General features: G+C 41.3%; 1 protein-coding gene across 4 annotated transcripts; it reads left to right on the forward strand.

Moving 5' to 3' along the window:
• The first annotated feature begins 331 nt into the window (after positions 1 to 331).
• Positions 332 to 15,592, forward strand: Tp53inp1 (tumor protein p53 inducible nuclear protein 1). Of its 4 annotated transcripts, XM_042673162.1 has the most exons (6): positions 332 to 556; positions 1,352 to 1,517; positions 8,834 to 9,084; positions 9,903 to 10,263; positions 12,786 to 12,823; positions 14,776 to 14,859. In XM_042673162.1, exons 3-5 carry the CDS (start codon positions 8,973 to 8,975, stop codon positions 12,805 to 12,807), a joined length of 495 nt encoding a protein of 164 aa, XP_042529096.1. In that variant the 5' UTR covers positions 332 to 556; positions 1,352 to 1,517; positions 8,834 to 8,972; the 3' UTR covers positions 12,808 to 12,823; positions 14,776 to 14,859. The 4 variants fall into 4 exon arrangements, with proteins under 4 accessions (XP_042529096.1, XP_042529093.1, XP_042529095.1 ...); XM_042673159.1 differs by lacking the exon at positions 12,786 to 12,823 and having other exon boundaries at positions 335 to 556; positions 14,776 to 15,592; XM_042673161.1 differs by lacking the exon at positions 12,786 to 12,823 and having other exon boundaries at positions 335 to 556; positions 8,904 to 9,084; positions 14,776 to 15,592.
• The last annotated feature ends 8,085 nt before the right edge of the window (positions 15,593 to 23,677 follow it).

Below are 23,677 nucleotides of genomic sequence, written 5' to 3' on the forward strand. Positions count from 1 at the left end.
CTTCTCCCACTCCTGGCAGTCTCGAGGCCCCATTTCTCTCCCAAGTCGCCCGAGCGCCCAGACCCTAGCGGACGCCCGGGCCTCTCCCGGCCCTCCCGCCCGCGCGCCCCGTCTGCGCTGGCTCGGGACTCCCGTCTTTGTTGCCCGGGCTTGTCTCTGACTCAAAAGCGTCGCCGGGCCGGGAGCCAGGTCACGTGCGTTAGTGACATCCTCTCGCAGGGCGGCCCCGGGGCATCCGCGCCACCGATTGGTGGGGCCGCCCTGGCGCGGCCCCCGGGCGGGGCGGGGTGGCTGGAGGGCGGGCCGGACGACGGGCGGAGCGGCCCATCAGCTGTTCTCAGCGCCACACAACAACAAAAGGACCAGGACGGGCCGGTGGCGGCGACCTGGGACGGCGAACCGAGGGCTGGAGCCGGTCCCGCGCCCCCTGTCCCGGGACCCGAAGCGAGGCGCAGCCCGGCCTGCCGCAGCTACCTCAGGGGCCCCGCGCCGCGCCGGTCCCCGCCGCGCCGGCGACCGCTTCCTGGACGCTCATCCCTGCCGAGGCTCGGCCCACGTAAGTGCGAGCGGGCGGGCGGGCGGCCGCCGCGCTGCGGTCCGTCCCGAGCCTGGAACCGAACCGCGTGACCGCACACCTCTCGGGCCGTCCCCTCGCCCCCGCGGCCCGGCGGCGCAGCGAGGCTGGGGCGCGGAGCGGGCCGAACCCCGTGCGGGGCGGCGGTTGGGTGTTGGGGTTCCACCTTCTTCCCAGAGCAAGGCCTGCTTTCTTGGCCACGGCGGGACGTCCCCCCTTCCCTTCCTCCTCCTCACTCCTTCCTGTCCGCACTTGGCGGTTGGATGGGGCTGTCTGTCCGGGACCTGGCGGCGGAGCGTCCGTTTCGGTAGTTGCGCCTCTCCATCCGCCCCGCCACCGACAGGGACGGACGCTCGGGGCGCCGCACTGGGACCCGTGGCCCGAGGCGCCCGGCCCTGCCACCTGCCCTTCTGTTTACCTAGCCCTCGTAGGCCCGCGGGTGCTGTCGATACCTGCAGACCGACCCCTGCCTAAGTGCCGCCTGCCTGGCCCGTGACCCCACCTGACCTTACACAGCCCTGGGCTTGCGCTGTAAGGGCTTCGCTTTTACCCTCCGAATTGGTCTAATCGGGCGCTTAGAGAGCGCTTTGTACGAGCCAAACGCTTTGAGACCTGTTGGTCTTCACACCAACGAAGCAGGCCTATCTTATTTAGAGAAAATGGAGGCATAGAGATTGAGTCATTCAAGTCCACAAAGCAAATTAAAAAATGGTGTTTACTGTTTCAAAACTGCAGGTGAATTTTACTTGCAATTCTTGGCTTTTGTTGTATTTTCAGAGTAGTCTCCCAATTCCAGCTGAGTGTCTATTTGCAACTCTTAAGGACTTGAGCATCTTCCCTCCCTTAAATAGCCCTTCCTGAAGTAAAGTAGCTTTGAGAAAAAGGAAGTGTGACGTTTTCATTGAAGAGACAAGTACCCAAAGATCCTGAATTCGAGTGCATGGTAATTATTTAAATAAATACGATTTAAAGTTAGATGTGTGGAAAACCAGTGGGAAGCTTTGTGAGTTTAAATCTCAGCCTCTATAATTCTGCAGCCTAATATTCAAAGGTTCCTGCCTGGAACCAGGAGCTACTAATTTCTGCACCCAAGGTCTCTTGTTTTTCTCATCCTATCATTTTTTCTTCTCTGCTCTGCTTTCTCATATATTTCTCTGGGAAATGGCCCTGCTTTCCAATTTCAAGATTAACAAGGATGAATTACTATTTACTGCTGTCTTTGTCTACTGTCTTCAGCCTTTAGGGCAGGCAGTGGTGGATCCAGACCCTAGCCTGTAAACTAGCTGAATAGACTTCGTAGAGGTGGAACAAGCAGAGACAAGCTTCTTGGCTTGGTTTTCCAGCTATTCCAAATTTATTTTAAATTACTTAAATCATCTTTTCGAAGTAGGGGGAGAGGATGACTACAAAAATAATTTGGAGCTCTTTTTAAGTGAAGATGTCTTGTTGAGCCACCTGATGTTCTAAAACTGTCTAGGAGCACAGCTGCACTCATCTAAGTGTGGTTTTTGTTGTAATTTTAAAATGTTGCTTTTTGGAGCCGCCTACTGGCAGCCAAAACTATTCTCTGAAGTTCACAAAACCAAAGTTGAGGCTGGCCTGAGAGATCACATGTTAAGAAAGCAAAGAACTGGAATCTGAACTCTAGTACTTGTTCCACTTGTGACTTGGTCTGGCATTTTTTTTGGGGGGGTGGGGGGGCGCGTAGTCCTGGGGCTTAAACTCAGGACTTGGGCACTGTCCCTGAGCTTCTTTGGCTCAAGGCTAGAGCTCTACCAACTTGAGCCACAGAGCCACTTCTAGCCTTTCTGTTTATGTGGTACTCAGGAATAGAACCAGGGCTTCATGCATGCTAAGCAAGTACTCTACCACTAAGCCACATTCCCAGCCCTGCTCTGGCACTTTTAAAGCCAAGTTAATTTCTAAGCCTCAGTTTCCTCATCACAGGACAAATAAGTACCTCAATTCCCTGTCACATATGATAAACATTCAGCAAATTGTAGCTTTAATTATTATGTAGACATAGACAGTTATAGATAAAAGTAGCTGAATGACATGCTCAATTTCATAACTAGTTTGGAATGAACCTGGAGTTAATATTTGCTGAAAGCCTGTTATATACTAGGCAGTATTCCAAGTGGTACACATTGGCACTAAGCAGAAGGTATTATGACTGACATTCCCTTGTTAAGAATGAGAAAACTAAGCCGGGCGCTGGTGGCTCACGCCTGTAATCCTAGCTACTCAGGAGGCTGAGATCTGAGGATCGAGGTTCAAAGCCAGCCCGGGCAGGAGAGACCATGAGACTCCTATCTCCAATAAACCACCACAAAACCGGAAGTGGCCCTGTAGCTCAAGTGGTAGAGCGCTCGCCTTCAGCTGAAGAGCTGAGGGACAGCGCCCAGGCCCAGAGTTCAAGCCCCACGACCGACCAAAAAAAAAAAAAAAAGAATGAGAAAACTGGAACACTGTGAAGTTACTAAATATCCTGGATCCTCCCAACTTTGCAGCAGCTGAGCTAACATTTCCAACAGAGCAGGCTACCTCCAGAGCCAGGCTTGAGGTATCATACCAGGCTGCCAGGTTATCTATCTCAAAAATAAGAAAGTAAGACACACTGACAAGAAACTCCAAAGTTCTCAACGAGGCTACTCATTAAGTATGAAACTGGGCTACTTTCTCTGCCCACAAAAGATGTCTACTCATAAATAATATGAAAACAATCATAAATAAAGACACAAAATTATCCATCTACTAGGCTATGATTATGATAGAAACATTTTGTGTAGGAAAGAACCCTAGAAGAAAGCGTACCAGTATACTAACAATGACTACCACAAGGCAATGGAATTACGACACAATTTGAGTCTCACCCTTGAAGGGGAAAGCTAAAGAAAGAGCTTGAGTTCCCTGAGTTTAAGCCCCAGTACAGGTACCAAAAAAAAGTGTTGAGGTTGCCATATTTTAAGACAAGCAAGGACTGGGATAAAGCTGCCTTTAACCCTTACTTGGATCCAGATACTGTTTTGTTGTTTTTTTTCTCTACCTGGATCCTGCTGGCCTGAAGCTGGTTCCAGCTTCCAGGTTACTGGAAAAACAGCAATGCTGCCTCTCTAGCCTTCCTTGTCTATCTCTGCTAAATTTCAGGGCTATATCTGTACATTTGTCTTCTGAGCACTCACACTTTCTCTGGAACCTTCATTTGAGTTTCATCGTTGTTTTATCATTTATTCATTGTAAATTGAATTCATTTATTCATTGTAAATTGTGTGGGAAGGACAGCATTCAGAGGCTCTGCTTTGCCTTTCAGCAAAACAAAGCAGTAGCCCCAGTCCACCCCAGGGTTAAAAGGAGCAGTTACTACAGGGACAGCCTGTGGGTCATCAGTGGAATTTCTAGTACAGCACTGTCCAATTATATAGTGAACTGTGTGGGTATGTTTAAAAAAAAGATGAGGTTTATTTATGTTTTGTGTAATCTGGTATGCCCAAAACTTATTAACATGTAATTGCTATAAAAATTATGAGATTTTTACTTTTTTCACTACTGAGTCTTTCATATACACGTGTATATATTTTCCACACATAACAACAACAGTTGGATCCAAAAGTCTCATCAGAAATTCTCAATTTGTATTTAGATGCTGTGAAGTTAGCAGCTGAAAAAGGAGTCACAAACTGTAATTTTTCTAGACATGGTTGAAAGATTTTGACAACTTAAATGGATGAAAATTAAGATTTCAGTGTTTTGATCACAGTAATCACATTTCATATGTTCTTTCACCTAATGTGCCTAGTGGCTGCTCCACTGAACAGTTGTAGTACACAGGAGAGGGGTGTGTTCAGAAACAACTTCTTGTCCTTAGTGACACCTCCAAAAAGCAGGCTAGGAACCAACCCCACTTCTTCATTGTGCTAGAAGAGCTGGAATTGTGGCTCAAGTAGTATAGTGCATGCCTAGTAAGTGCAGGGTCCTGAATTCAAACCCCCAGTACTGCCCTCTCTGCCCCCCCCCCCAAATTCATTGTGCTAGAGTGGGGATCTCCGTGAGGCAGTTCTACATGTCTGCTGATTTTTCTAACAGACTGAGGTACAAAAGGGCTAAATGGTATAATTGTGTGAAAACCAAGTACATTCTCCTGCTGGTACTCCCTCCTCCAGGATTCCATTCTGTGTCCTTCCCTAGGGCCCAGCAGGTGTATCATGTATGAAAACCAGCATTAACTTAGGTGAGATGAAGAATGAGATCTTTCCCCTCCTCCCTTTACTGGTGCAGCTTTTGTACAATGCCCACCTGATACACCAGAAACTTGGAGGCAGCCTCTGACTTGAAAGAGGGCTGGGAAGGTGACTCAGTGGTAGAGCGCTTGCCTTGCATGCTTAAGGCCCTGGGTTCAATTCCTCAGCACCACATAAGCAAAAAGAAAAAAGCCAGAAGTGGCGCTGTGGCTCAAGTGGTAGAGCGCTAGCCTAGAGCTGAAGAGCTGAGGGACAGCACCCAGGCTCAGAGTTCAGGCCCACGACTGGACACCTCCCCTCCCCCCCAAAAAAAGAAACTGAAAGAATATTCTTGTGCTGTCCCTTACTTCTTTTAGAGAAGCCTGTCTGGTGTCAGAGCTGTAGCCCCAAGGTACAGTCTGCATTTGAGAACTCAGCAGCTGTCACTGATTTGCCCTGGGTCAGGTGCCCTCACACAGCATCACAGGTGGGCAAGGTGCATGGGCAGGATGAGCAAGGGGTCCCCCCACAGGGTATTATCTCCTCTTTACCACTCTTAAATCTTCCACTGTCCCCAACTGCTTAGGTCTTGAGGGCTAGATTCCAGTCCTGTTTTCTAGATTGGGGCTTTTTCTCTCAGTCCAGTGGATACAGAATCACATTCAGGGCTGCCATCTACCCTGCAATTTAAGAGAAATGGGAAAATATTTTGTCTTTTTCCATCCTGGCTTATATCTCAAAAGCTTTCATTTACACCAGACTTTGTGACAAAGCCTAGTGAAATGATGGCAGAATATGTCAGGTAAGCCACACATCACTTTTAACTTTTTTTTTTTTTGTCAGTCTTTTTTTTTTGAACTCTGGGCTGGGGTGCTGTCCCTCAGCTTTTCAGCTCACGGCTAGTGCTCCGCCACTTGAGTCATAACGCCACTTCTGGTTTTCTGAGTGGTTTACTGGAAGTAAGAGTCTCACGGACTTTCCTGCCTGGGCTGGCTTTGAACTGCGATCCTCAGATCTCAGCCTCCTGAGGAGCTAGATTACAGGCACAAGCCACTGGTGTCAGGCTACTTCTAACATTTTTCAGTATGAAACAGAGCTGAATTTGAGTTCTTTACTAACAGAGTAAGGCACAGGTCTGTAGTAGGGCTCCAACCTTCATGATTTGACCATGTTACTATTATGAGTGTTCAGAAAGACTTGTTATGCAAGTGATACTTCCTGTTTACCCACTTTTAATAATTAATGTCTAAAGATGATGAATTAGGACCATAGTGTCCTAATGTCATTTGAAATGTTTAACTTCTAGTAATGTGGCAGTCCAGTTTACACACAAGGCATTATTTGGACATCTCAAACCACTTTTACAGCTGAAGATTATTATTTTGGAAGTGAACTGTCAAGGGAGGCACAGAAATGGAGAGACAGAGTGAACAAATGCAACAGTGGTACTCATTGTACTCTATTTTGAAAATGAACTATATAAGTTGTGGGTGGAGATGGGAGGGAAAAACTGGGAGAGTGTGAGGGAAGGGGTGATATTGTCCAAAAAGAAATGCACTCATTACCTGATTTAGGTAACTGTAACCCCTCTATACAATCACCCTTATAATAACAATAAAAAGATGAATTGTCAAAAGCCTGAAGTTAGGGATTCAAGGCTGATGCTTCTATCACCCTCATGTGGTAACTCCCAAGTCTGTGCCCCCGAGCGCACACTCTTGAACTCCAAATACTTTGTCTCCCACTAGACATCTCCAGCCACAGATTTCCTAAGTTCATCATGCCAGCAATATCCAACCTATACTTCTGCAGAATTCCTAGTCCCCTAAATGGTCCTATCATTACCAGACCAGACCAGAAACTTACCCTAGACCACCTTTTAACCTTTTTTTTTTTTTTTTTTTGGGTCCGGTCGTGGGGCCTGAACTCTGGGCCTGGGTGCTGTCCCTCAGCTCTTCAGCTCAAGGCTAGCACTCTACCACTTGAGCCACAGTGCCACTTCCGGCTTTTTTTCTTTTTGCTTATGTGGTGCTGAGGAATCGAACCCAGGGCCTCGAGCATGCAATGCAAGCGCTCTACCACTGAGCCACCTTCCCAGCCCCACCTTTTAACCTTTAAAAAAAAAAAAAGTCTTGCTTTGTGTACCAAGCTGGTCTTTAATCACAATTCTCTTACCTCAGCTTTCCAAGTGTAGGAATTCCATATGCCACCATGTCTGGCTTTCTCACTTTAAGTTCTGCCTTACAAGGTCCTAACAGGATCGGTCCCTGCTTGGCACTAGTCTGTTCTTGTGCCTCCCTGTCTGTATCTTGAGACACATCCTCAATCTTCTGCAGGTTTCCATAGTGTTCCATCTCCCCTTCCCCCATTCCTGATCTTTTCAGCCATTCGAGGTATACCCAGGAAGTTCTGAGTACTGCTCATTACCCTTTCTACCCTGTGTTCACTGCCCCCCAAGTAGTTTCACTTTAGAGGGATTTGTTCACTGCTTTGTCTACTGTGCTCAGCACTCCAACTGATTCATAATCAGCGCTCAGTATTTGTAGAATGACACTTGACCTGGACTAGGAACTCTGTGTCAATTATCTTGTGAAGCATGCACTGCTTGTTATCTCATTTAACAAGACTAGAATCAGGGATACTTGTAAGAGATGGTTTCAAGAAAGTCCCAGGGAGACAACAGGCTACAGCACTTGGTGGCAGTCTGAATGAGAGGCTAAGCAAGGAGCATGGGACTAATAGGAGTAGCAAAACAGTCAGTGTAACTGCTAGGTGTTCACCTTTAACTTTGGGTTTCTGCTGCTTAATGAGAAGAAGCTAGAGGGCATTGTATATTAATACTTTCATGGGTAAAAATTCAAAGTTCTTAGTAGGTGTTCAGTTTGAGATGCTGTCAGGTAGCCAGGCAGAAATGGATAAATCTGGCACTGTGGTAAGATCAAACAAGCAGGAGTTCCTCATTTAGAACTCACCAGAATCCCTTGAGGTAGGGACCCTTACCAGTATAAGCCAAAGTATTTCCTAAATCTTAAGTCTGTGAAGAACCAGGATTTGAACCCCAGAAGACAGACTGACTCCACTACTCACTGCTGAACCACTACACTCTTCTGGTTGCTACCTTGGCTCAGTTTTCTAAAGGGAGATTTCTCCACATCAGTGCTAAGAATTGTTTTGAAGACCAAAGTATGCTGTGCTTATACATTTCAAATGAAATTAGTCATATACATAAGCCACAAAACAAGCTAGGCTCAGTGGTTTATAACCATAATCCTAGAAACTTGGGAAATATCCCAAACAAAAAGTGAGACATCATCTCAAAACCTGGGTACAGGAGTATGTACCTGCCTTCCCAGCTACTCAGGAGAAGCATAAGCTAGACAATCTTGATTCAGGCCAACTCTGGGGGAAAAGTGAGACCCTGGTAGAAAAATAATAAAAAACCAAATGCATGGCTCAGAGCACTTGTCTTTCAAGTGAAGAACCCCAAGTTCAAATCCCTGTTGCCCCTCTCCCCACAAAAAAAGAAGGAAAATAAAACCAGAGAAGATGGTGGTGCTAGGCACTACTACTAGGATTATGTGAAGACTTCTGGGCAGATGAACATCCTATAGCAAGACACTTAAAGTGTAGCTTTGTGACTCTACTTTATAGAAAAAGGGTACTGTAGTTTGAAATACAGCATTCAAATTAATCTCTTATAAAAGCACAGATGTAAAAAAAAAACTCTTATTTACTAACATCATCATATTTGAAGTTTTATATGTATCCCAGGGTGGCCTCAAATTCACAATCCCGCTGCTTGAGCATCCTGAGATTACAGGTGTACTACCACATCAAGCAAGCTTTAGGATAATTACAGGTTGCATTTGAGTACTTAGTTCATGATAATTTGTAAATAAAAGATGTTGCATGTCTTGTTGACTCCTGTAGTTAGAAAAGAAATGGAGAATGTAGATTAGGATATGTGCTTTCTCTGTGTGTGTGTGACATGTATGTATAAGTACATGCCAGGTTGAAATGTTTCTTTTCTGTTTTATTTTAGGGATGACTGTTCTTGCATCTCACAGTGAATAACTACCCTGTGCACTTTAATCTCCTGTCCATGCCATCAGGTCAACTGACAGGATTTTGAAATCTCAGCTATAAAGATATCCAGCCAAAGTCTCAGTCTTGCCTTAACAATGTTCCAGAGACTGAACAAAATGTTTGTGGGTGATGTCAATACTTCTTCCAACCAAGAACCAGAATTCAGTGAGAAAGAAGATGATGAGTGGATTCTTGTTGACTTCATAGGTAAGGTATTCTAAGTAGTTGATCCTCATGATAAAGATGGATACTCTTGTTTGTCATTTTTTTCTTTTCTTTTTTTTTGGTCGGTCGTGGGGCCTGAACTTGGCCTGGGCACTGTCCCTCAGCTCTTCAGCTCAAGACTAGTGCCCTACCACTTGAGCCACAGCGCTACTTCCAACCTTTTTGTGCTTATGTGGTGCTGAGGAATCGAACCCAGGGCCTCATGCTTGCAAGGCAAACACTCTACCACTGAGCCACATTCCCAGCCCCCTGTCATTTTTTCCTAAGTAAAGCAATAACTAAACATTTTAAAGTCTTAAAAATAATTAGAATTTATCATAAAAAGCACACTCAGGAAAACATTTACCATCAGTCAGTGAAACTGATTGATGTCAGACTTCCCAGTTTTATCACTTGTACAACCTGATCCAATCAGAGGCACTTTAGTAGGAAACCCTTACACTAGTCAAGCAGTACCCCTCATTGCTCATTACATGTTTATTTAGGAGTGTAGAAATCCTAAAGCTATTCTTTCAAAGCCAACGGGATCTACTAGACATATGCATGTATGTGCGCACACATGCACTCACATGCCCTCCCCAAACACGGTGTTACTAAATTATAATCATCACTGAGTAAATATACATGGTTTTATTTTTTAGCTAAATTGAGGAATGTGGTCAATGTCTAATAATATTGTCTCTCCCTTTTCTGTGCTGTGAATTTGATGGGTGATTCTACCATGACCATCAATATGATTATCATCTTCCCATGGAACATTCAACAACATACATGGATGTGATATGGATGGCAATCTGTAGACACTTGCACTGACTTCTCAGCAGAGGAAGAGGAGGAAGAAGACATAAGTGAAGCATCCCCTACAGAAGATCATTCTTCAGTCTTCTCCTGTTTACCTGCATCTCTGGAATGCTTGGCTGATACGAGTGATTCCTGCTTCCTCCAGTTTGAGTCCTGTCCAATGGAGGAGAGCTGGTTTATCACCCCTCCCCCATGTTTTACTGCAGGTGGATTAACCACTATCAAGGTGGAAACGAGTCCTATGGAAAACCTTCTCATTGAACATCCCAGCATGTCTGTCTATGCTGTGCATAACTCCTGCCCTGGTCTCAGTGAGGCCAGCTGTGGGACTGATGAATTTCAGAACACAAGTAGTCCCAGGTATATGAACAGTATTTTACTCTCTCCATAGACAATATTTAGTTAAGCATGTTTGTTTATTTCTACTACAGTTCACAACTAAAGTTTTGGAAGATGGAAAAATAATTTTGTTAGAGATTTACAAAAGCATGTACATAGGTGATCAATAGTATAAAAAAATCTGTCCAGGAGTGGGGGTAGTGGCCTATGTGTGTAATCACAGCAGCTAGGAAGCTAACTAGTTTCAACAGCAAATGGGTAGAGAACCTGGTAAATTCAGGAAAAGTTACTAGTCAGTGACTGATGTGTTCCAGTCAAAATTACATTCTGTGACCTTTAACAAGAGAATGTATCCAGGGAAAACATATGAGATTTCACCTGTCTACTAAAATTAAGTCTCAAAATCATCTTAATTAGCTTAGAAACCAGTTAGTCCACCATGCACTTAAGAGAAATGCTCTGTTAAAACACTACATGAGTATTGGCACTGATTCATTCCCTCTTTTAGGTCAAGGGCCTGAATGGATTGGATCCTTTGGAGCAGTTCAAATATTCCTACTGTCATTCAAAGGGTTCTTTTTAGATTGTGCAGGATCTGACTCCACTAAGTAGACCATGCACAGCTTCTATTTCCTATTTGCCAAATATACACAAAGGCCAGGCAGCTCTTTCACTTAACCAGTTTGCCATACACTCAAGTTTGAATATTGTAAGTGATCTTTTACAAAACTAAGCATATTTTACTAAAATATGCTCATATATAGTTATCTGATACTATATATACACTGGATAAGATATGTGATAGAGAATGGCACTTTATTCAACTCCATAATTTTGCCAAGAGCTCAAGTAGAATATTATATTTCGGAGTTGGCATTGATTTATTTTATATTTACTTTAAATAATCTTAAATCTTCCCTCCTGAATCTGAGGAATCCACTCAAGAATTTAGCATGATCAGTGGTCACTTTAAGCTTAAAGGTATTTGCATATTTACTTTACAGTGTTTACATGTATAGGTATAACTAGCTGCATTGTAAAATAATGTATTAGCATAGAAACACTTCACATACATTGCAGAAAGTATAAATATGTAAACTTTAAAACTTTGAGATGACCTAGAGATGAATCCTAATATCTTCCAGATTATTTTTGTTTTCTGTATGTCTACACACACACACACACTAACACAATTTTGATGCAAATGGAATCATGCTGTAGGTGCTGTTTTATAATTTGCTTGCTTGGGCAATGATCACCCACCGTTTTGCTTCAACAAATATTTACTACCCAAATCATACTCAGTCCTAAGACAGTCTAGAATATTTAATCAAGCCAGCACATCCAATCTAGGACTGTGAACTGCATTTAGCTGTATTTTTTTGTAATGTGATGCAGTGTAAAACTGTCTTGGCTGGTTGAAGTCAGGACTGTGATCAGAAGGATTGAAGTTTTACCCAAGCAAAAAGTTGGAAAGATCCTATTTCCAATAAAAAGCTGCACATGGTAGTGTGCACCTGTCATCCTAGATATGTGAGAAGTGTAAATAGGATTATGATCTAAGCTGGCCTGGACTAAAAATGATACCTTATTAGAAAAATAAAAGCAAAAAGGGCTGGAGATGTGGCTCAAGTGATAAAACACCTACTTAGCAAGGGCAAAGCCCTGAATTCAAACTCCAGTGAAGGGGATGGAGGAAGACATATTTTGTATCTAGTTTGTTTTTGCATTCATTTATTGTAAATATCACCTATATGAGAGTTAAACAATAGGTATTTTTCCATATATAAATCATCAAAATAATACATGTAACTTTTTGAATTATTTCAGTACATAGGACAATGCTAATTATTGTAGATTTATAATAGTAATCAAAGAGTTTTTTTAACATCTTTATTTTTGGGTTTGAAAACTCAAGAGTTTTCTTACTAGAACTGAGTATGATGGCACTCAACTATAACCCGAGTACTGGTAAAGCTGAGACAGAAAGGTTGAAAGTTTTGAGGCCAGCATAAACAGTATCAAGAGACTCTATCTCAAAATAAATGGCAACTTAGCTATAACCTGTCTTAGTAAAAACAAGAAAGTGCTGAGAATATAGCTCAGTAATAGAGCCCTTTCGTAACATACATGAGACTCTGGGTTTAATCTCTAATAATATACACACATGAATCAGGTGTTACCAAATTAGGAGGCTAGTTACATAGTAAACATCTGTTTTCTGAACAAGCAATAAAACATGTCTTTCAACAGTTATATTGCTTCCATTCTATCTAACCTCAGGTATACTATAATAAGCCCTATAAAAGTAAGATGCTTCATAATTGGAATGGGCTTCATATGGCATTTATTGCATTTTAGCATTTATAAATATTTATAAATATTTGTGAGTTTATGAGCTGTCATAATCTTAAGTAACATGTGTCATTAATGACCCATAGCAAATCAGTTTTAATGAAGTTGACCCACATCCTAACAGTAAAATTAAAATAGCTTTTTAAATCTTACTAGTAATTTAATAGTTCACCGTTTAACATTTGTAGGGCCAGAAAAACCTGCTTATAAGACTCACGGGCACAGAGTAAGTATATCCACTTTGAGACTGTGTGATCTATGTTATTAGTTTGTGAAGGGAGGCTAGGGACTCAGATGGCAGGCTTTAAAAACATCTTCATACTAACTCCTTTCTATTTCTTCCTTCCTTCCTTTCTTTTTGTTGGGCGTGGGGCTTGAACTCTGGGCCTGGGCACTCAGATCAAGGCGAGTGAGTGCTCTACCACTTGAGCCACGGTGCCACTTCTGTGTTTTCTGGTGGTTAACTGAAGAGTCTGATGGACATTCCTGCCCGGTCTGCCTTTGAACCACGATCCTCAGATCTCAGCCTCCTGAATAACTAGGATCAAAGGAGTGAGCCACCAGCATTCAGCTCTATTTCTTTCTTTGCTCTTTTTGTTGTTATTTTTGGAGATGGTAGAGACTGAACCAAGGGATTTGGGCATGCTAGGCATATGCTCACGGAACTGTACTCCCAGCTCTCCATTAATTTCAAATAGGTAGATGGATAGGATAGATTGTAAAGAATGATATAATAGTATTTTCAAATGATTTCAGACAGAATACGAAAATACATAAACTGGGCACTGGTGGCTCACACCTATAATCATAGCTATTCTGGAGGCTGAGATCTAAGGATCAAGGTTCAAAGCCAGCCCAGGCAGCAAATTCTGTGACACTTGTGTCTTCAATTAAGCACCAGAAAAACAGAAATGGAGCTGTGGTTCAAGTGATAGAACACTAGCCTTGAGCTAAAAAGTTTACACACAATGCCCAGGCCCTCCCTGAGTTCTAGCCCTAGGACTAACACACACACACACACACACACACACACACACACACACACACACACACACACACACACACACGAGTTCTAGCCCTAGGACCAACACACACACACGAGTTCTAGCCCTAGGACCAACACACACACACGTTAACTGCCAGTCTAGTGTACGTAACACCTAAGTCTTAAAACTTGGGCTGTGAATGTAGATCAATGGTAGAACACCTGTCCAGCACTGAAACAAAAATCTTAGTGCTCTTTATGTTATGTGTTAAGATAGCTTAGATCAACCCTACTAGTTATTTAATATAGAGAACAAACAGTAATCTTGCATCTGTAGCCATGTTTTAAGATTACATGTTCCTTAAGGGTTTTTTTTTGTACAATTGTGCAAATTGTACAAGTGCCATTCCAAAATGTGCTTTGTTGTGATATAAGTAAAAACATAAGAGTTGTCTTCTAAAATAAGCAGAGAAGCAGAGAATTTTCCTTACATAGTATTTCTATGAAATGCAGATTTAAAACATGTTTCCTAGAACATTTTACTTTTGGAATTCATCTGTGAAGATGCTATTGGTGCAATGCTTTGTGATCAGTAAAATTTGAAATGAAAATATTTTCCTTTTAAGATGATGAGAACGAAAATAGGTATTTGCAAAACAGTTGGCAAAATACTGATGTCCAATTGATGTTAGTTCCCTCCCAGAAAAGCTTTCTTAAATTCACTCTTAAGTTTAAAGCATATTATATATTAGCATACAGTCTACTTAGCTATATGTGGACTATATGACATGTTTCTACTAAAAGTTGGCTTCTCAGCTGGGTGTGGTGGTGCATACCTGTAATGCCAGCACTCAGGCTAGAAAGAGGGTCACCAGTTTGAGGCCAGTATGAGCTACATAGCATGACATATTCTCTCTCTCCCTTTCTCTCTCTCTCCCCCTCTCTTTCCCTCTTCCCCCCAATCTCTCTGACACACACACACACACACACACACACACACACACACACACACACAGACTGGTTTTTCCTCTGCACTGATACCATTGTCACAAAATATAGATTTGTCGGTCAGTCATGAGATACTAAGCTCCCATCCAACAATAAACAAATGAGCATTGCAAATGAATTGCTAAGTAACATCTAAGTTTCATAATATACTTTGTTCTTTAACACTTTGTTCTTTTCTGTTTCAGAGTAGAAACCCAAAGTGAAATGGGGCAGCACCTTCACTGCTATGTTACAGCTCTTGCTGCTCATGCAACTTTTCTAGAACAACCCAAGAGCTTTCGCCCTTCCCAGTGGATAAAAGAACATAGTGAAAGACAGTCTCTAAACAGAAATAGCCTTCGTCGCCAAAATCTTACCAGGGATTGCTACTCTCGGCAAGTCAAGCACAATGGCTGGGTGGTTCATCAGCCCTGCCCACGTCAGTACAATTACTAAGGATTTCAAGTTTTGCTAGTTGGTTTCATTTCGTTTGTGCATATATTTGTGACTGTATGTGTATGTACAATGAAAATGCTGTCTTTTAACAGCCAGTTGATGACCAATCACATAGTTTGTCAGTGTGTTATACACTATCTTAAAAATCAGATTTCTACACTGTGTATCACATAATGCCTTGCTCCTAACATTTACTTCTTTGTAGATTTTTTGCAGAATATTTTTGGAAACATATCAGTACAGTTGCAGTGTTTGGGGATGTCTTTAACTCTATTAAGGTGTACATGAGTTAATCAGAATATTCAAGACATATCTTCCCCAAGTACAAGACTAGGCATCTTTCAGTTTCACTTTATTTTGTATTACTTAATCAATCTTTTGAGTAAGCAAAAATTTATTCTCAGGGTCAGCCATACACTTTATTGACCAGTACTTGATAATCTTTTCTGTATATAACGAGTACATTTTTACACACTAACATGAGCATTAACAGGTGATAGTTGCCATTGGATATAATGGAATTATGGCTGGACTTGCCTTTGAAATAAAACTTGATATATTTTTGTATGTATAATTTTTTTCCAGATTAGTCTTAACAGTTCATTGTGTAATTCAGGTACATTTTATAGTGAATAGTGCATTCAGTAAATCTGAGGTGACTCTGTGATGTGGTACTACAGGTGTATGGTTAAAAGCACTTGTCTCATGCCAAGGGAAGAAATTAGACCTGTGAAATTACATTGGGAAAAAAATCTATGTAAGTAACATAGAAAAAAAATCTATGTAAGTAACATGTAAGTAAAATCTATGTAAGTCCAGCATTTTCTGGATTCTTTCCTGCCAGCTCCACTTACTACCCATTTCATATCACCTGTAAATTCAGAAGTATTTATCCAGGCACTTTGGAGTGTCTTTATATTTGTCCACCCAGAAGAAAAGAGATAAAAACAGTGAAAAATACTCTGTCTTGCCAAGGGGATAAGTAAGGGTGGGAGGGGGGATTTCTGGTTATATCTATTCATTGTACCTAAGTGAAGTAACAGATTGGTTTTCTTGAGTTTTCATTTTGTTTTAATTTCAGGCAAAATCTTTTAACCACTTTGGCCCCTGTTTCCTCCAGAACAGGGGTGTAATTACATTCACCTCCCTCCCATTTGTGAGGATTGTATACTGATTGGAAATGGCTAACCAGAACTGAACCTTGCATCATCTTCCAAAGGCCTTTCTACTGAATCTAGTTGGGGAGGAGGGGGTGGGGCAGCTTTTGTGCCCCAATTGTTCTTCAGTGTTGGTGCTAATGAGGCCAGGGTGCAGGGTTCAACTCTCATGTAGGCCAGTTAATTAGACACAGAGGGAAATCTATGCTCTTACCTCTCTAGCCACTCACTTCATTTTTTGGCAGTTGTGATGGGTTTGCTGAGCCATCCCTACTCAGTATCCTTGGAAACTAACCACATTTACAGTTCAGAGTACATTCTACTGACAGAACAGTAGCCATGCCTGCATAATCATACACTTTATGTCCTCATGTCCTCTATATTCCAAACTCAATGAGCACATGTCTATGAAAAAATGTTTTCAAGAAAAAAGTTAGCAGGTAGTTGTGTGAAGTATTATATTTTTCAGTACCTGCAGCAGCTTGATACAGGGAGCCCTGGCAGATTTTCAGGAATGAGCTGTGCTCTTTTCTGACTAGACTAGGGCATTTATAGAGTTGGAAGAGGTCAAGTGTGTAGTTAGATGGTGGTTGTTCTTCCACTGGCTATAATGAAGTGCCAGGATGTCCCTTTAGAACAAGTATCTAGATCCCTTTTCTTTCCTTATCCTCTGCTTCCATATAGACTTTCCCTTTTATTTATTTGTTTTCCTATTAGGGGCCAACTCTAAGGTTTTGTCAAAGTTATTGTTATTTGTGTTTACCAGAGTTGGGAGATAAGGTAGTTTTCATGAAGGTGTGTATGTTTTATACCATGCCTGTTCTAGGGCCATATGTTGGTAACTTGACAATAGACCAGTGAAATGTGGTTTAGATTAAGCCTCTGAGTACAGGGGGCCTCTTTCTTACATCACTTGCAAGTTGCTGGTAACCTTATAAGTTAGAGGTTCAGCCATGAGAATAGATTTGTATATAAAAGTATATAAAATGTTTTTTCTTTATGGGTTTTTTTAACTACTATTTTTCAGGCTTCTTGGTAGCTTAAACACATTTACATCTCTATCAGTTATTGACTTTTTGTTTGCATTACCTAGGCCTAGTTTTTTTTTATGCTTTGTTTCTAGAAAACAAAAAAATTCAATCATAGGGATTTTTTTTTTTCAGGAATGAGATTACCATACCACCTGTGTTGACACACTGTGGTGTCTGTGTCATTACTAAAGTTTCTGTTTAAAACTGGCACATATAAGAATTGAAGAAAATGGTTACATAATTCAGTTGAAGTTTTTGATCATTAGATATTTGTTAGGAATCTACTGTAAGACAATAATAACTAAAAAAATGCTGACCTGTTTCCTATTTCCTGGAAGATGGCCAAAATGCATTTTGTGAGTTGACTATTTTTATTATTTTAAGTATCAGTGGTTTACAATGTGCTTTGCAGTGCATATTACATAAAAATTCAACCAGTAAGAAATAAGCTCCCTTTGAAATTTAGTAGCACTCTTTTTTCCTAAAATGACATGGACTGTTACTTGGAAAAAGTCTAGAAAATATAGTGTGCATAAGCAGCACTTCATAAATGAGCTCCTAAGCTTTTGCAGTTCACCACATTGCTCAGAGTTTTAGATTTTTGTTAAACATTTTATAATGTATGACCCATGCTTATTACTTTTTCTTCCTCAGCTCATTGATCTTGTTCTGCACTGTAATCTGAAATTTAGCCATCCATTATTTATCATTTGTAGCAATGCATTTGTATGGCTGGAGGAGGGGGTTACAAAAGACCCAGAATAATTTGATTTTTGACTTTCTATGCAGGGAACTTTTTCTAAAACATAAATTTCCTGTGTATTTTTCCAGTTCCCATACAAACTGTTCCTGTTTACACACCCTTTCTGTTTTCAATTCTTTATTGCTAGCCAGAAGATAGTTTACTTAAAACTTGGGAGGGCCGTTCAGCAACGCCTATTGATTTTGCTTTTGAACTCTGTACAGTACACTGGTTTGTAATCTTTGTGTTAAAATATGAATTTCTTTACTATTTTTCTTCCTTCTTAAGTAAAAATATTGCCTTTATATACTCTTAAGAAAAAAAGGGCAAGGAAGGGTATGTATCTTCATTATCCTCTTTTTCTTTGAGTTGGAAACAATACAGAAAAATGAAGGACTCCAACTAGAAGACAAGACATTTAAATTTAATACATTAGTAGGAAAAGGTTCCAACCATTAGTTTTGCTTTTGAATTAGTTAAAAGACTGCTCCTTTTACTGGGAGATACTAGTATATGTTCATAATACTCCCCTGAAGTGAGCTTTTCTCTTCTAAGATCTATAAACATGTCTCACTCTTAAAGTTGGACTTATAGATGGTTTCACTGACATCAGCCATGCAGTGTATTATAAATAACATCCCTACCTACTTATTTTAATGCTTACGTTTATATAAATGCTTTACTTAGAGAAGTCTATATAATAAAATGGTTTTGGCCTTGCCATGTACCGATTTCACTTGAAATTTGCCACCAGTTTACTGGTTTAGGTGGAGGAAGGCACCAGAAAGCGTACAGATAAGAGTATCTTCTTTTTGCAACAGTATGCTTTATGTGGGAGAAGTTACTATTCTGAAGAAGGCAGCTTAAGTGGATAATGTTCTGTGTATCATTGAGAATTTTCTTTGTGACATTTAAAAATGTTTATAGTTGTCGCCCAGTTTTGCTTGTGTTTGCCTGAAGTTTTAGTATTTGTTTTGTAGGTGGACTTGTGTAAAAACCAAACCAGTATTTGGGATGGTTAGATGTTTGTATTTTCAGGCCTCAGTGTGTCAGTGGTTTTGTTTCCTTTCTGGTTGTGTTTTCTTCCAGAGGTTTTAACTTTAATCAATAATTGTGTTAAGAAGTGGCTTTATTTTTTTCCTTAAGTAAAATTGTGAACACATTTCCTTTTCAAGGGCAAGGTATATGTTATGGTAACAGAAGAGTATTGTAGATGTACTATGTGCCTTCTTAATGTGTTTCTGGACACAATTTTTTCATCAACTTGAAAACTCAAAAGGGACATTTGGTTAGGTTATATACTGTACATCAATCTATGCATAAATGGCAGCTTGTTTTCTTGAGCCACTGTCTATAATTTTTTTCTGTTTTTAGAAAAAATTTTATACTTATTGGTTTAGGTAAGTTTTATACAGAGTGAACAATACAGCACTTTGCCAAAAATAAGTGTAGCATTGCTTAAACATTGTGTATCAACACCAGTTCTTTGTTATGGGGTCAGTGGTACATTTGCACTGCCTGGAGTTACAAGTTTTTAATCCTGTCAGTAAATAAAATGTCCCTTAACTTCACATGTGTCCGATTCTTTTGTCTTTATAATCATTATTCTTGAAAATGGGTACAATTTATTTTAAAATACTTGCTGTTGGCTGGAATGTGACTTAGTGGTAGAGTGCTTACCTAGCATGCATGAAGCCCTGGGTTTGATTCCTCAGTACCATAAACAGAAAAAGCCAAAAGCAGTGGTGTGGCTCAAGTGGTAGAGTGCTAGTCTTCAGCAAAAGAAGCTCAAGGACAGTGCTCAGGCCCTCAATTCAAGCCCCAGGACTGGCAGGCAGGCACACACACACACTCGCTCACTCACTGTTTAGTTTTGCTAATGTGAAAGATATACTTAATAATGTACTTTAAATACTTCATTTTAAAAAGCCTGTAAAACAAGGCATGGCAGTCTACCTGTGGTCCCCAGTATTTGGGAACCTGAGTAAGGAAGATCTCCAGTTCAAGATCAGTCTGGTCTGGAGATACCTATCTCAACAGTAAATAAATAAAAAATTTTGTGTGAAATTAGTAAGGGTCTGGGGTTTGCCTTTCTTTCTCATATAAAATGAGTAACCATTTGAAAAAAAGGAACTTAAGGGCATTTCCCTGATCAGTATCATTACCCCATCCAATCTTTTTTTTGGTGGGGGGGACGGTATACTGGAGTTTAAATTTAGGACCTCACACTTGCTAGGCAGGTGCTCTGTTACTTTAGCCAAGCTATTTTAAATGAATACAGAATTTAACAGTTTCTAAGTCTTTTTAAAGGTAGCTTGGTGAGTTCTCAATGAATTTCCTGCCAGATAAATAAAGAAACAATCTTTTTTTTGTGTGGGTTATGGGGTTTGAACTCAGGACCTGGGCACTGTCCCTGAGCTTCTTTTGCTCAAGACTAACACTCTACCACTTGAGCCACAGCGCCACTTCCAGCTTTTTCTGTGTATGTGGTACTGAGGAATCAAACCTAGGGCTTCATGCATGCTAGGCAAGTACTCTACCACTAAGCCACATTCCTAGCTCTAAAGACACAATCTTATAACAATACTTTAGGACAATAAGGCCTTCCTCAATGCCAAAAATGGCTGCTATTGTGGAGATATGGTTTGAACTGACCAATGTAGGATATTTGAACAGGAAACCTAGAGAGTAACTCTGTGGCCTATCAAACAGGTTTTTTGTTTTTTTGGCCAGTCCTGGGGCTTGAACTCAGGGCCTGGGCACTGTCCTTGAGTTGTTGTCTACTATATGAGCCACAGCCCCATTTACAGCTTTTTACTGCTTAATGAAGGTAAGAATCTCACAACTTTCCTGCCTGGACTGGCATGGAACCTCAATCCTCAAATCTCAGCCTTCTGCATAACTAGAATTACAGGTGAGAGTTGCCAATACCCAGTACAGGGCAGATTTTTGCTATCTCTTGAGTCTGTAACCAGAAATAAAAAACACTGAGTCAGGTATAAGGAGGAGTCTTTCTTTCTTTCTTTTTTTGGGGGGGGTCCAGTCGTGGGGCCTGAACTCTGGGCCTGGGTGCTGTCCCTCAGCTCTTCAGCTCAAGGCTAGCACTCTACCACTTGAGTCCCAGCGCCACTTCCGGCTTTTTTTTTTTACTTATGTGGTGCTGAGGAATCGAACCCAGGGACTCGAGCATGTAAGGCAAGAGCTCTACCACTGAGCACCTTCCCAGCCCAAGAAGGAGTCTTTCTAATCTGCCTGCTCTGCTCACTTCCAACTTCAACTGATCTGAAGATAGGACTTGTTTCCACATTTGAACTGCCTAAGAACTGTTGGATAACACACCTGATGAGATTAAGACCTTAGGTATAGTAGATCTACAAGCCCAAGTGCCACTAGTTTTGACAGTCCCTGAGAGCAACTCTGAACAATTCCCCTTGTCTACTCTCTTAAGACACTTCACCCAGTATTATCAAACTTTGTTCATTGGGGGAGGGAGGGGGAGGCACCCAAGAGAAGAGGGAATGGGAGAGAATGATGTAAAGGATGCCTCTGATCAAGAATCACTGGAGACAAATGGACATAATTAAGTGGCAAACCTCCTCACATTTATATTTTTATATAGCTACAGATATATAACATATCATATAACCATTTGAAGCACACATTAATACTGAGAGATGGATATCTATTCAAATCATACGGGAGGGTCTTACTTAAAATGCCAACTCTAATTCAGTGGGCCTGGAGATCTGCAGAACTAATAAACTCCCATGCTGCTATAGACCACACTTTCATGCAGCAAACCCTAGTATGGTTGTTCTCAAACTTGAATGTGTATCATAGCTACCTAGAAGGCTTGGACCATCACTTGGCAGTTCCTAGTTCTGTATGTCCAGGATGACACTGAGAATGTTTACTTTTAACTAGTTCCCAAGTGATGCTGCTACTACTAGTCAAGGGAACATACTGAGATCATCGTCCTTAACTCACTCTGGCCTCACCTCTGCTTTGTATTTCACAAAGACAACTGAGGCTCACAGGTAAGAAGCCTACATTGTGGGTACCTGTGGCACTGGCTCTTTCCTTCATGCAGCAATCATCAAATTATTATCAAAGGACATAATTTACATTTGAAATTAAGAATAATATCAAGTGAAGAAGAGATACACTGTTTTGTGGCCATTCTGTCATAGTAGCATCCCAGCTTCTAGGGATTTATCCTCATGATTTATGTTAGTTTCAGGTGGTCATAAACTAGTCCTAGTTTCATTGTAAGCACGTGATTCAGACTTGACCAATCAGATTATGTGTTCCTCTTAGCCACAAGGCTAAGATAGGACTGTGTTCCAATCAAAGCTAATAACATGCATTGAGGTTCTCTAGAGCTGCTGGAAGAAAGGCTGAGACTCATTTCCACTTGATGTCAATAAGGAACACATGAACACAGTACTACAGCACTATTCCACAAACAGGGAGGTTGTCAGAAATAGAGCCAATGCACAAGAAAGAAAGGAGGGAAAAGAAATAAGACTTGCTCTAGTGACAAAATTTAATACCTTGAACAAGCTCTACCTAGGACTAATGGAGAATTTTTTCTTTTTCTTTTTTTTTTTTTTTTGCCTAAGCTTATTTGGGTTGGAGTTTCTATGACTTAAGATGAGGCTGTTCACATATCCCTTTGGTTTTCCATAGAGTAATGAAAGTTTTTCTTCTAGCCTTGCTAACAAGGATCAAGGGGGGGGGGGGGGGGAGAGACATACAGATCTTTCCTGCATGCCTTCTATTTTAATTTAGAAACTTTGTTGCAACTGGTTTTAGTTCTTATATAGACATCCTAATTTTTCACTGCAAAGTTTTAGCTGCTGTTGCCATCTTAGCTGGTTTACAATTCTAACGTATATAATGTATTAATTCAAATAATCTGAAACACCTGGAATCCCGAAACTCTAGATGGACACTGAGAATAACAGGGCTCACCTGAATGTGACAGGACAGTGCTGAAGCAGAATGCTGCCTGTGGGAAACAGGACAATACTGCTAGGTGCCACCAGGGGGTTCCAGTGAGGCCTGAGAAGAGGAAATTCCACTCCGTGAGGCTTACAGGAACCCAATGCTCCTATTGTGTTTCTTTTTTTTTTTGGTCCATCATGGGGCCTAAATTCTGGGCCTGGGCACTGTCCTTCAGCTCTTCAACTCAAGGCTAGCACTCTACCACTTGAGCCACAGAGCCACTTCAGCTTTTTCTGTTTATGTGGTGCTGAGGAATCAAACCCAGGGCCTCATGCATGCTAGGCAAGTACTCTACCACTGAGCCACCTTCCCAGCCCCACACTGTGTTTCCTTAACTGGAAAAACTTCAAAATGGTTTTAAATATAATACTCATCATGATAATAGTGACAGTAAGAGGAAAGTAAAAATACAGCTTAGGGAAAAAATCAATAGTATTGTGAAAATGTGTACACAGTTGATGGCTTGCCTCAAGATGTGCATATTTACCAGTGAACACATGTTTATTGTTTTATAATTAGAGGGCCTGCTTAGATGGAAACCCAAGCTAATGAACCATATGACATGGGGAAAAGTGCATTAAAAGGGTACCTGTTCTTGCTGGCATCAAGCATTGGGTCCCTGCTGGGGACAGGAGCTAATGCTCCTCTACTCTAGGAGCAGAGGAACTAGGGGTAATCCCTGCTTATGGTTTGTGGATATACCAACATAGCTGGC

The sequence above is a fragment of the Dipodomys spectabilis genome, unplaced genomic scaffold (genome assembly GCF_019054845.1).
Source record: "Dipodomys spectabilis isolate Male_0828 unplaced genomic scaffold, ASM1905484v1 ptg000783l, whole genome shotgun sequence".
NCBI lineage: Eukaryota > Metazoa > Chordata > Mammalia > Rodentia > Heteromyidae > Dipodomys > Dipodomys spectabilis.